This window comes from Atractosteus spatula, chromosome 2, assembly GCF_055471065.1.
Source record: "Atractosteus spatula isolate fAtrSpa1 chromosome 2, fAtrSpa1.hap1, whole genome shotgun sequence".
In the NCBI taxonomy this organism is placed as follows: domain Eukaryota; kingdom Metazoa; phylum Chordata; class Actinopteri; order Semionotiformes; family Lepisosteidae; genus Atractosteus; species Atractosteus spatula.
Genome location: NC_142707.1, coordinates 67,191,283 through 67,204,212, shown reverse-complemented (window position 1 = coordinate 67,204,212; position 12,930 = coordinate 67,191,283). Strand labels below are relative to the sequence as shown.

The following is a 12,930-nucleotide window of genomic DNA, read 5'->3' as shown; positions in this document are numbered from 1 at the left end:
AATTAAACAAAAATCGGTCTGGACAGGGAACTAAGCAACTAGGAGATTTGTTCTCCATTTTCTAGTAATAATAGTAATAACGCTATAAGTACCTGACATACACAGTTGCTAATGATAAAGTATTAATAAAGGGTTTATAAAAGACAGTATTAACTATTTATTTCACTGATATTCTTGTTAATATTATTATTGTTGTTGTTCTTCATGTTTACTATCTGCAGTACAAAATGAAAGTGGAGATAAAGTTCTTACAAATCTTAGGTGGTGAAAATACCGCGTTTTAAGAGACGAAAAAAAAAATCAGACGTCATAAAAAAATCCTTAGACTGGTAATACATTATAAATGATAAACTACACGTGCGCTAAAAACGGAAATTTCTTATAGATCCTATACATGAAAAAATTAAAAATGCATTTTCTTCTCAATCAGCCAATTGACAAAAATGTTTGCCCCCAATTCCTATTATATTGACAATAAAATGCAAATGCATACATAAATATCAGATCTAAATCGAATTTACGTCACCAACCAATTCTTAAATAATGTGCATTAATATCACATTACTGTAATACCAAATACTTTAAAATGATTATAATTGAGTTGCTGAATAATTAAAAATATAAATATATTCGAAAAATTTGTGAACGTAAATCCCAGATAGATCTACTTTATGAGAGAAAGAAAGCTAAAAACTGACGATTAGATTTATGTTTATTTTACCATCAAGTCACACAAAAAGAATATTACTATGAATTATCGCTTGATGTTCAAGTGTTAAAAAGAAAAGCTCTCTCGACCAACCAGACCTCTGCAACTGAAATTAACGTGGATGAATATCCATCCTTAATTTTGGACTTTATCTTAAACCTCATTAAAATAAAATTTAAAGACGTTTAAACACGAATCGCCAAAACCACATCCGTATTCTGAGAGAGACATTAACTCTGACGTTCTCGAAAATAATAAAATGACCTAACCGAAAACATGGTCAAGTATTTTAGCAGTTAATAGCAAATGAACTAGTGATTTTAAAATATTTTTTCAATATTTTTTCTAATGCATACGAGAGTTCGTCCTCTTAAGATGCAATTTTCTGTTTAAACAACATATATCTAAAACATATTGAATATATAAAACAAGATGGTTTATTTTCTTGTAACTATATACTCGACTTGATTTTTAGTATATATAGCTTTTCTATAAGCTGAGCTACATAAGCTTACATATAGTTTAATTAGATAAAAATGAATGTTTTTCTCTACATTTCAATATAAATCACAAGAAAATTCAATATATTGCATTAGTAGTCTGGAAGAACAACTAGTAAGCTAATAATTCTAAATGTGTTTATGAATAGAAACTATTTGCATGAAAGTGTATGCATTGCACTCCATGTATTTTTCTTAAACACTAAAGCAAACCCTGCTTTTATATACTGCAAATATATAAACTTTGCTTCCACGTATGCTGTGTTTAGTCTATTATTTTTTATGTGCAATCCGGAATCAATTTGTCCAATTAGTTATTCCATTTACAGATGAATTAATTTAAATCACAACAACCAGTATTCGCTTTATAAAAATAAAACACTGTAGTAATCAGACTATTCTTTTACAAAGAAATCCTAGCTTTCTTGTGAATACTCTTCTTGACTGCCCCGACTTCAATCTCGTCTGATTTTCTATTTTTGAAATCGCGCTTTGCAGTCTTCGTCTATGAAATCTGACATGTACCTCCGACTCTCTTTCCGAAGGAAAGCGCCTGCGATTTAAAAGATGCTACTCCTTTCAACTGTTAGAATGAAGAATTGAATTTTAAAATAAAATATATTTGGCATTGCAGTCCGTTGTACTTGCCTGAATTACGAAGTCAGTGAGCGCATCCGCTTTTGTAGAGAATAGGGTCGTAACACAGCGAAGAACGCGTAATGGTGTCCCTCTCTCGTTAAATTTACAAGTATTTTCTGAGGTTTGTAACCTTTATCATTCAAAGTTCTAGGACCCGACATGTTGCGCCTTTGCCTTGCTTTCAGAAGACTGAGCTATTCCTTGTTATTTGCCGAACATCCAGTAGGGGGAGACCCTGTTGCTGGTTGTTGGTTGACCTCCAGTAATGCTGCGAAATCGTTGGTGTTCTACCTTTCAGCTCGAGGTGCAGACATCTGGGCTTTCCCAGCAGCTCTTAAGAAAACCTTCGCCCAAGTTATGAAGTTCACCCGGTTCAGAGAAGGCGGCTGCACACTACAAACATAATATGTGTATCTGAAACAACACTCAAGCAAGCGTTCAACTGCCTTGTCAGTATTTCCATTCTCGTAGTGGAAAAAAACAGCTTCTAGTAGATGTAGTCCGTTTAATATTTTTGCGGGGGGTTAAGCAAGGCCTGTATAAATTGATGTGGCCTGAAACGTCCTGAAACAAAGCATCCCTTTTTCACCGGAAAGTTAGCTTTTCCAAAATCGCTTGTTTGAACATACGTGTAAACGTGCTCATCTATTTCTGTTACCCACCACATTCCTTTTTCTTTCCAGAAAAGGTTACTGTCTTGACCCGAGCTGATGTTTTCCATGTGTGTTTCACAAGATTTGGTGCGAACTAGTTACACCAGAAATGATAGTGACACTGCATCTTGTTACCGTTGGGTCTGCTGTTAAATTTTACAAGTGACATTTTGCAAGCTAATAAATGATACCTTCTTTAAATACACAGGAAGCACCGATTACATGCTGTGCTAATTCCCTGCTTTGGAATGTATACAACACGTATATAGCCCAAGTGTATAAAAATTAACAAGGGTATCGATTACGAATATCTGTTTGAACTCTGTCGCAATTAAATTAGTATTTAAAAATAAACAGATCAACAAAAGGCTTTTTCTCTAGTCATACACTTCGTCTACTGTTGTACTAATCATTGAACCTTAAACAATTACTGTCTATTTTTAAGTTTTACAGTCCCGTTGTGTATGTGGCTTTTTCGTTTAGCTTTATTTTTGTTTATTAAAGGCACCGTCGCGATGCGCCAAGGAACATTTTTCAGTTCATGTTACTCAGACATTGCTATTCTTATTAATGATATAGATGATTAGCAAATGTGAAATAGTAATATTGTAAAGCATTTTAGTGTTTTGATGCTGAGCATCACCCATCTTCAATCAGCTGTAGTGCGTTTTTGTTTTAAGAATACGCGTCTTGAACTGCTCTCGACACAAATTCTTCAACGGGAAACAATTCTTCAGAGGAAATATGTTGTTAATATTATTGTTAGACTTAGGGGAAAATAAACGTAAACATGTTTTCCAGATCATAAATGATTTTAATATTTCTATTTAGATCTTTTTTATTTTCAGACCTGCTGCTGCTAACGAAATGGACCGATTTTCCGATGCTTATTAGCTCTACAGTTTCGTACACCTATACTGTACCTCTCGTGTTGCTGCTGCCCTTTCTGATTCGAGATATCGAATGTGAGACTGTTTAAGGAGCTTCCCATTGCATTAGTTATTATTCTTGTTCTTGATCTTGTTCTTGATTATCATGTTTTCTGGGTATCGCAATAGTTAAAATGTCTTCAGCAAGACTACTGAGAGTTTTACAGTATTTTGTAATGATAGTTGCGTCTGAGATAAAGGTGATTTAACTTCAGAAATAATTCGAACGTACCTGAATATTGTAAATATTTTTTTAAATCAAATGTTGTATTTTTGACCATGTGGTGCACACTTGAAAACTCTTCGATCTACTTTTCACAGCCCGTTCTAAACTTGTATTAACAAGCGCAATACAAAACAAAGCTAACGAGGAAAAAATGCTGTGGCTTCTAATAATAATTTTGGCGCTAGATGGGTAAACAAGTTCTAGGGTACTAGAATCAAGACATGACACCTAAACGGTTTGTAAGAGTTAATTTTGGTGAGTTTATGTCACTTCCCCAGTGAGAAATGCTCAATAAGGTTAAATTGTACATACCGGAATAGACCGTGCTTGTGAGGAGCAGCCTTTTGAGAGTGCAGCGGACCAATGAAATCAAACACCAGCTTCCAGCGTAACCAGCTGGATTGACGTGGAAGACGCGTCAAATTAATCGGAGCAAACTTCAGCCTGCAGGATAGACAAATTAGTCTTTATCGGATGAAGATCACCTTGGTGCTTTTGTCCAGAGCCATACCTTTTAAAGCAGTTCTTTAAAAGTGGGAGTAAAGCGTCGGAAGAAGTACTCCTCCTCCAGGCTTCGTCTCCCGTCCTTCGCTTCCTTCAACAAACCGGAGAAGCTGCGCTTTTTCAGCCATCGAAGGGCAAATAATTCAAAGAAAGCATCTTGAGCAGCCGGGCAAATGGGTAAGCCTTCGCTCAGTTCTGCATGGTTCTGCATGGTTCAGTGGCAGAAAGATGATAGAAGCAGAACTTGTTTTGCACGCCTGCATAACGTGAGAGCCAAGCATAAAGTTGAACTTCGGCTGTAGTTAAAAAGAGTTGGTGCAGTATCTCTTCTTTCCGTTTAAACATATATTGTAATATACTAGCTTTCGATAGAAATTAATAGCAACTTTACTATACTGTATTTCTAACTTACAGGTTTCTCAAATGCATAATTATTATTTATTTAAAAAGCGATATCGGGGTATTATTCGTGTTTTGCGCCTTAAAAAGCAATGGCATGAAGGAAGACGAATAAACAACGTGCAAAAGTGAAATATTAATATTGTAATAAATCTATTATTATGCACAAGCTATTTATTTTGGAACGCCATTTTTCCATGATATAAGTTAGGGCACTCAGGGGAAGCGTTAGTGTTTTGACAGCTGTTATTATTCATTTCTTATTTTCTTAAATGTTGACATTTATCATATTTATTTCTTTCCTTCTTGCAGAGCAAACCTATGGAGAGGTAAATCAGTTGGGCGGCGTATTTGTCAATGGAAGACCTTTACCTAACGCTATCCGACTGAGAATCGTGGAGCTGGCCCAACTTGGAATCAGACCTTGCGACATCAGCAGGCAACTGCGGGTCTCCCACGGCTGTGTCAGCAAAATCCTAGCCAGGTACAACGAGACTGGGTCCATCTTACCCGGTGCCATTGGAGGCAGTAAACCCAGGGTTACGACCCCCAATGTAGTGAAAAACATAAGGGAATACAAACAAGGTGACCCCGGCATCTTCGCCTGGGAGATTCGCGACAGGCTGCTCGCAGATGGAGTGTGTGATAAATACAATGTTCCCTCGGTGAGCTCGATCAGCAGGATTCTAAGGAACAAGATCGGAAACCTCTCCCAGCCTAACCAGTATGAAAACAGCAAGCAACCCCCTCCCCAGTCTGCGCTTTCTTACAACCACATTTATCCATACTCTTACCCGAACGCCATGTCGCCCACCGGGACCAAAATGGGTAATGCTCCCGGCGTGCCTGTCACTGCGGGCCATGTGAGCATTCCGAGAGCTTGGCCTTCTGCTCACACCGTCACCAACATCTTGGGGATCCGAGCGTTCATGGATCCAGCAGGTTGGTACTGTACCTCAATCATACTGCATACGTTCTTGCTTTCGTTGTATCTTTTCACTTAGCACATCGGGTTACAGTAATGCAATAGCACAGTGTGACTTGTGAATCTTTTTTTTTTTAAACTTGAACTCAGAGTCCCAGGTAAACAACTTTGATTTTCCAAAACCAAGGTTACGACTACAAACTATTGCTCCTTCTGCAAATAATTATAATGCTGCATCTGCTTCATACGGGTGTTTTATCCTAGATTTGTTGCTGGTTTGTTTGTTTCTATTTAAGAAGTGGATGTATTGTGATAGAAAAATAAAAAATAATACTCTTGATCCACTGAAAAGCAAACACTCGTGTTCCATGAACAGATAAAATCGTCATATCTACGTCAACTTGAATTTATACACGGGTTACAGTTGAAAAGGGATTTTAAAGGCCTTTTACACAACATTGTGATTATAACGTCACCAGTCTAGACCCAGAATGCAATAAAGAAGCTTGGATGTCAGGCATTTGTTAGACATGTAATCGTATATTGTTTGGAAAAGTCTATTGATAATTCCAATGATTTTATGTTAAAAGCCATAATTTATTAAATAAACAATATAAAATAATATTGATCTCGAGATTTTTACAACTTGCTTACAGTTTTCAAACGTATGCTTAAAGTAAACGACCTTAGATCCGTTTGAACATGGAGCAGTTATCTAAAAATCTAAACAGTACATTCAACGGGCACTTCATGGTAACCTGCTTTTTAAAATTATCTTTCCCTTTGTTAATAGACGTTCCAAAATACAATTTCAGAAATATTATTTAAACTGCCTTTATTATATTTCCAGATTAAGGAAATGTTTAAATGCATTTCCAATGACTACTTCTACAAAATGCATCCGACGAATTACGTATTCGTATTTAGATGGGATTGAGCATATTGCATATTGCTATTTTTTTAAAGATTACTATAAATCCCATAAACCCGTATAAAACGTTAAGGCCTTCACTGAATTTGTTCTAAAACAAAGCCTTAAATTTGGAATGGATATGAATCTGGGTGACACTAAGTACTGTTGGAGTACTCAAGATCGTTTGTCGTTTCTATAGTATTGCATAATTAACACTTCATGGTTGTTTCAGCAGCCATCGCTGGTACCGAGGGATACCCACCGAAAATGGAGGACTGGGGTAGTGTTAACAGAACTACTTTTCCTACAGCTCACGGCGTCAATGGCCTTGACAAATCAGCCATAGACACCGACATTAAATATCCACAGGTAAGCACAACAAACGAATAACGCATGAAATACCTTAGAATAAAAAAATAATTCTCCGAAACATGTCTTTCGGTGCTTTACAACATGTTGTCAGGTGCTGTTTGAAATCAGATAGTGATAAAATGTTTTCATAAACTAAACGTTCAAAATGGATCTCGAAAGTCAAGCCATGTGCGTAAAGGGACAGATTGCAGAGATTCTTCTTGGAGCAACTTCACAAGGAGCCTACAAAGAGATATTCTGTAGAATATTTTATATCTGTCCTGGAACGAATAGGTTATTACAGATATTTTGCAATATCTGACTGAAAGAGGATTTTCTGTATGTTCGATTTTAACCCCCATACGGATTCTCCTTATTTCTAGATATTCTTATGCAACGTATGCCGATCATATATCGTGAACTTACGTTATGAATAAATAAAATCAAAGATAACTCAGATAACTGCTTTTCTCAGTATCACCCGTCTCTCTCTGTTCTCGCTACTGTATATTCTTCCAGATTTATACATAACGATCGGTTTACTTGAAATATGAATGCATTTTTACTGCGGCGTACGCGAATGAAATTAAAACTAGAGCGATTGTATTATTTCGCCTGTTCGTGTTTGCTAAAATGTAAAAATAAATAAATAATAATGATCATGTTTTGCAGCCTTCTTCCACGCTGTCCAGTTATGTTCCAGCTTGTGCCTATTCCCCGTCCAATCAGTACGGGGTCTACAGTGGGCCTGCAGGTAGTTACATGACCCCGGGTCACCACCACTGGCAGTCCCAGAGCACGGCTCTGTCCCACCCAGCGAGCGGGATGACGATGCACGGAGGAGAAATCCACCCCCCAATGTCCTTCAAACATCCATCAAGAGACGGTAGGCCGCATACTGTTTTACAGCTGCAGGAATACACTCAGCGGTCCTTCCATCATTATGAGATTGCGGTAGAAAAACACAGAGGAGCCGCCTGCCTTATTTAAATACAGTAGCTCTGACGGGTTTCGGATTTAACGGATGCAATCTGTAAAGGGGGATTTTGTGAAATGCACAGATAATACAATCTGAAAAAGCAAATGTAACGATCTATTTTCTGCTTTCAAGTAGTACGTCCCCTAAATACGGCACAGGTTTGAAAACTCAGGAGTATCACTGGTTGTTTATGGGGATAATGCAATGGTTTATGATGGGTGTGTTTCATTTGCCTTAGCGAATGTTATACAATATATTTAGGACACGTGAAGTAGAGAGCTTGTATATTTATGATAAAAAGGCACAGGAACAATTTTTGTGTTGAATGTGATTGTTTAAAAAAGAAGTCAAAGATCCACGAAACATGTACAGTATATACATTTTATTCTCATGTACTGTACAGTCATGGTGGGTTTGGGGCTGAAAAAACACAGTTTGTGATTTAACGGACATTTGGCAATAATGCAGACCCCTTCTCCCCTTTTAGTCCGTTAAATTGAGGGTTTACTGTAATTTATAAGAACCATTATACATTATATCAATTGAAAATTGAACACTACTATTTCTTAATAAGAGACCTACACTAAAGTTTGTTCAAAATTATATTAAGTACTTTCAGCAGTACTTAATTTCTCAGACGATTCACTTCTGCATAACATTTTCTTGGACTAGTATTTGTGAAATATGCAATTCGCGTTAAAATGGCTGTATTATTGGCCTACCATAGATTTATATACCTGTAACTCCTCAATAGAATACATTTCTGGGGTGTAAGTCCAGCTTTTTTTCCCCGTTTATGTTTGTTGCCACTGGGAAAAAGAGTCAATTTCGGCCTGTTATGATGTTCCCTCAAACAATTTGTAATATCTGAAAGCTTATACAGTAGAAGCCTGGTTTATGGCTCAGATTGACGCTAACACATTGCAAATGAAATAATCTCTTTGGTGGTTCTGGAAATCAGTAATAATTTCACTTTGGTGTCATGCAAAAGATCTTTAAATTAAAAAAAAAATGATCAAATGTTTCAGTGTTTCACTTTGCTTTCGACTAGATGAAGTCAATGACTTGCTACGGCACAGCAGTTCTGTTGCAATACTGGACCAGTGGTAGATTTGGGCTCTATATGATACGGCCAAGCCCAGTTTTAAAAATAATTGTTTTTTTGCGTTCTCAATGTAATCGTCATTTTGTTAATTTACTGTCAGTAAACATTCTGTGTAAACATATACTGTTCCAGATTCTAAACAATATTTCATGCACATGAGGAAGCTGCTTATGTGAGATCTAAATAAAACTTTGGACATCATGCTAAACATTTACAATTAAATACATCTCTGGAGTGACTCGGTGCGATTCAGGGGTCCTGGAATTAGCCTTTGCGACTTTGCAAAGACAGAAGGGAGATATATGTTATTATTACCTCTCTACCTTTCTAAGTATCTAGCGAAACCATAGATCCGGATAACGTGATACTGGTTCTGTGCCAGGAACAGTCAGCAGTACCACACACCTTAGCCACACAGTGTGTAATGTCATGTGCTTAGCTGCTCTGAACCAGGAACAGTTTTCCTGCAATGTTCCCACATAACTATTTTCAAAATATGCCATGTGGCAAGTCAATGTGGTTGTAGAAGTACACAGAGTACTAAGTGAATTGTACAATTTCTGCACACTGCTGCAAATAATATTAATAATTCATACAATGTTATTTACATCTGTAGTTTATGTCCTCTGTGTTTTACATAACTGTATTTGCGGGTCCAGTTTACTAACTCGCAACAGATTCATTAAACGTGAAACACAAATGCAAATCAATTCCAACTGTCATGTAACTCTAGGTCTTAACATATAACCCTATACCTCAATTAAAAATGGCGGGGATAAACATCTATTGCTCTAGCGTGGCTCCGTGTGACAGAGAATCTGTATAAAACCCAAGGGTGTCTGCTCAGTGTGGAGATGTTAAGACTAATTCGGTAAAAACACTGGATAATAAAACGACTTCTGCCATTTCAGTGCAGAAAGGCCGAACTGTGTGGTTGTCGGCTCAATTTTCAGTGATGAAAGAACCCACCTACGAAGGCGGCGCGAAGCAAGCACTGGTGATTTTTAATGAGCCTGATTCTTCCAGATGACAAGCACAGCGAAGTGTTCGAGCCCGCCAGCATTTCCGCGATTGTCGGCGTGACAGGTCGTAGGCGATGAAGCGCGAGAACTTTCTCTTCTTCTAAAACAAATGTACCGAAAATTACCAATTGTAGTGAAATGCAAGAAGGGCCCGTTTAAGTGTGCAACTACATCCGATTTTCGATTTTTGTTTTTTTCACTTCACTGCTTCCCGTTAGACTTTAACCAAAAAGTAAAACTCAAGGGCAAGGTACTTCACTAAAATTGCATCAGTAAAATGCTGTGCTGTATAACTGGGCATAAAATCTATTTGTATAAAAGCGTTCAACCAAATGTATTATGGATAACTGAATTCAAATTAAAGGAAAACTTTTAATTAACGCCTGAGATTTCCATTATAGTTTCCCTATATTCCCTGACAAAGATGTTTTAATAGCATTGTCTGTTATTACAAGCCAAATACGGTATATACTTTTCTACAGAAGAGTGTAAAAAAGAATACATTTCCCGTTAAACCATCGAAGAAAAATAAAACAAATCAAATAATAACCTTGCTGTTTTTTTAAATGTATCTGTTGTCAAGAGTTTGGAGCCCCAATTTTATGATAGATATTAACTAGAGTCAAGTTCAATTGACGTCTCCCCATAGCGCGAATAAGGGCAGCACCTCCCAAAGTGTAGCAACGCTTAGAGAATAATATAAAACGTCTTCCAGCTGAGGTGTTATCACAAACAACCAATATATGTGGAAAAACTACACCGTAAAGTCATTAACTGAATGTAATTTAAAGTCAAATATTCAAAAAAAATATGTTCATTGTTCCTTTAAAATAAATAAGAATAAACTTTACTCACATCCAAGGTTCCAGTAACATAATGATACAAGTTGTTGTACAAGATCTATGTTTAATTCTGAAAAGTACGGATTCACATTATACATTACTTCAGGCCATTTTGTCCCTATCAGTAGGAATGTAGATTGCATGACTCATATTTTTAATACGTGTACCGAGCCGCAAAGACAAAAATAAATATCGAAAACGAAAAAACCTGCGAAAGCACAATGGAAAAATATGAAACCCTTAGGCCAAGTGAAGAACAAATCTTCCAAGAAAACAATTCTATTATTATCAAGGATAAAGAATTAACGAATGTTTTCAGTTGAATTAAAATAAGGAGAACCCCAAGCCGCGGTTCGGTCAAAGGTAAAATGAAGAGATTCCTGTTCTTATAACCTAGAGGAATTTTTACTTCAAAAGTTAAACACGATCTCTTTAAAACAAATGCAAAAGGACAGGAAGAAATTAAAAATAAATCTCAAACGTTAAATCCTTGGTAAACCAATGTGGAATCAACTCGATTTTGTTGAGCATGAAAAAGAAAATTACTTCAGTGGTGAAATACATACAGGCCTGATATAAAAATAACTTAAACTTTAATATTTACATATATTACATCATCTAAAAATACAATTGTTTGTGTTCTATGCAATTCTTAATTTCCTCAGTTACACCAATTGTTTACCCTTTACTAAACAAGATAATATATGATTGTTGAAAAAGGCTATGTCATGTAAAAAAAACCGCGAATCTAGAAAGAATTTTCTACAGACAATTTTATAGAAAATAAACTTTTGAAGTGAAGTGTGCAGGGCGTACGTGCGCAGCATGTAGAAATATGAACATAGAACTCAAATTGTTGTTGCTTTATTGGTGTCCTGAGTGAATAAACCATGTCTTAGGGGCGGAATTGAATCAAGCCTTTAAGAGACAGTTTTTTAACGCATTCAATGGTTTTAGGATCATTGAGTTTTTCTACAGAAGAGAATAATGGTTTGTTATTAAAATACTGATTTTGTTTTTATTCCACAGGTGATAGAAAACCCCCCAGTTCTTTAATCAAGCAACAGCATGAAGCCTTGAACGGCGTACATGGACTCAGTCTTCCTTCCTCATCTCCTTAACTTTGAAAAACACAAAGTCCACACAAATCAAGGACCCAAAATGTAGCGCATATGCAACTGAAGCATATATATTTAAAGCGCATTTCAAGAATTCAAACAGTAAGTAAAAAAAGTACTATATTTATCAATTGCCAGTCAAAGTGTTAACTCAAGATAGGGCGCGCAAATATGATTCCAAAGTAGCCTTCTTAGTAATTGTTTCTCAGAGAAGCAGAGGAATGTAAAATGACCAAATGAAACGTAAATTAAAGTTTACCGTGCCTTTTTCAAACGGTGTTGGTGCTTGGGAGTTTTATCCTTTTTATTTCACGTCTGCAAAAAAAACAACATTACAGACTATGACATCCCGTTATCTGATCCACTATCTTATTTAAATAAATAACAAAATGACGAACCCTTTAAAAGCCTGTGCACGCCCTACCTTTTATGTTTTTGGGACAGAAAACCGTGTCGGTATTTGTCGATTTTTAAGACCATCTGTAATCGTTAAAATCTGGCTTTTGCAAAGCCAAAAAAACAAATACAAGTTTCAAAGGATGTGAACAAGATCATTAAATGTTGTATATCGGATTGTAAATGTAAGATGATTTGCGAAAGCTTGAATTATATATTTTTTATAAAACCATGTGTAAATATGCTAAATAAAAGCGTGACAAAGCCAGATATGTTCCTTTATTAACCAATAACCCGCTGACCTCCACCTCAAAGCATGCGCAAATATGTCTTTGATTTACTGAGGGTTAAGCGGTCTTTGATTTAAGGGAAAACGAACATAAGAGATTCGAAGAATATAGAATGTCTTAACCATAATACATACATACAGTGTATTATTTGTTACATACAATGGCACGTTTCTAGCATATGTATTGTAAATATGTTAAGTTGTAGTGTTACTTGATGACTGTGAGGATGGTAACACGCTTTTTAAAGAAAACCAAGTGGAAACGGTACCAAAAAAAAAAAAAGAACTAGATTTATAAAACTGAAATAAAAATGGTGGAATCGGTTTTCTTCTTTTGTGGGTGACGGTGTTCTGTTCTTTTTAATGCAGTCTACCCAAGCCTTCCCCAGTTAATGATGCCTCACAGTCCTCGGCGCCTCTCATAATGGTAT

The 12,930-nt window shown here is 36.3% G+C and overlaps 2 protein-coding genes across 5 annotated transcripts in view; one reads left to right on the top strand and one right to left on the bottom strand.

Moving 5' to 3' along the window:
- The window catches only part of LOC148840105 (uncharacterized), a 59,016-nt gene extending 54,968 nt beyond the window's left edge, over positions 1-4,048 (bottom strand). The window contains exon 1 of one of the 3 annotated variants that reach the window (XR_016094175.1): positions 3,969-4,048. The gene's annotated coding sequence lies outside the window, so the exon portion shown is untranslated. Of the gene's footprint in view, positions 1-1,857; positions 2,212-3,968 lie in introns of those variants that run through there. The other 2 variants (XR_016094169.1, XM_088933519.1) reach the window with 2 other exon arrangements.
- Positions 4,049-4,102: 54 nt separating this feature from the next.
- On the top strand, positions 4,103-12,478 carry pax1a (paired box 1a). 2 transcript variants are annotated; one of them, XM_088933508.1, is made up of 5 exons: positions 4,103-4,337; positions 4,872-5,501; positions 6,633-6,766; positions 7,421-7,634; positions 11,726-12,478. In XM_088933508.1, the coding sequence occupies exons 1-5, from the start codon at positions 4,334-4,336 to the stop codon at positions 11,815-11,817; spliced, it is 1,074 nt and encodes a 357-aa protein (XP_088789634.1). In that variant the 5' UTR covers positions 4,103-4,333; the 3' UTR covers positions 11,818-12,478. The 2 variants fall into 2 exon arrangements, with proteins under 2 accessions (XP_088789634.1, XP_088789625.1); XM_088933499.1 differs by having other exon boundaries at positions 4,105-4,337; positions 6,630-6,766.
- Positions 12,479-12,930: the final 452 nt, after the last annotated feature.

Bases quoted from the DNA above. Each gene is read 5' to 3' on its own strand.
- pax1a (XM_088933499.1), top strand. The intron at 5,502-6,629 runs GTTGGTACTGTA...TGGTTGTTTCAG, and splicing joins AGCGTTCATGGATCCAGCAG to CAGCCATCGCTGGTACCGAG. The intron at 7,635-11,725 runs GTAGGCCGCATA...TTTATTCCACAG, and splicing joins CAAACATCCATCAAGAGACG to GTGATAGAAAACCCCCCAGT.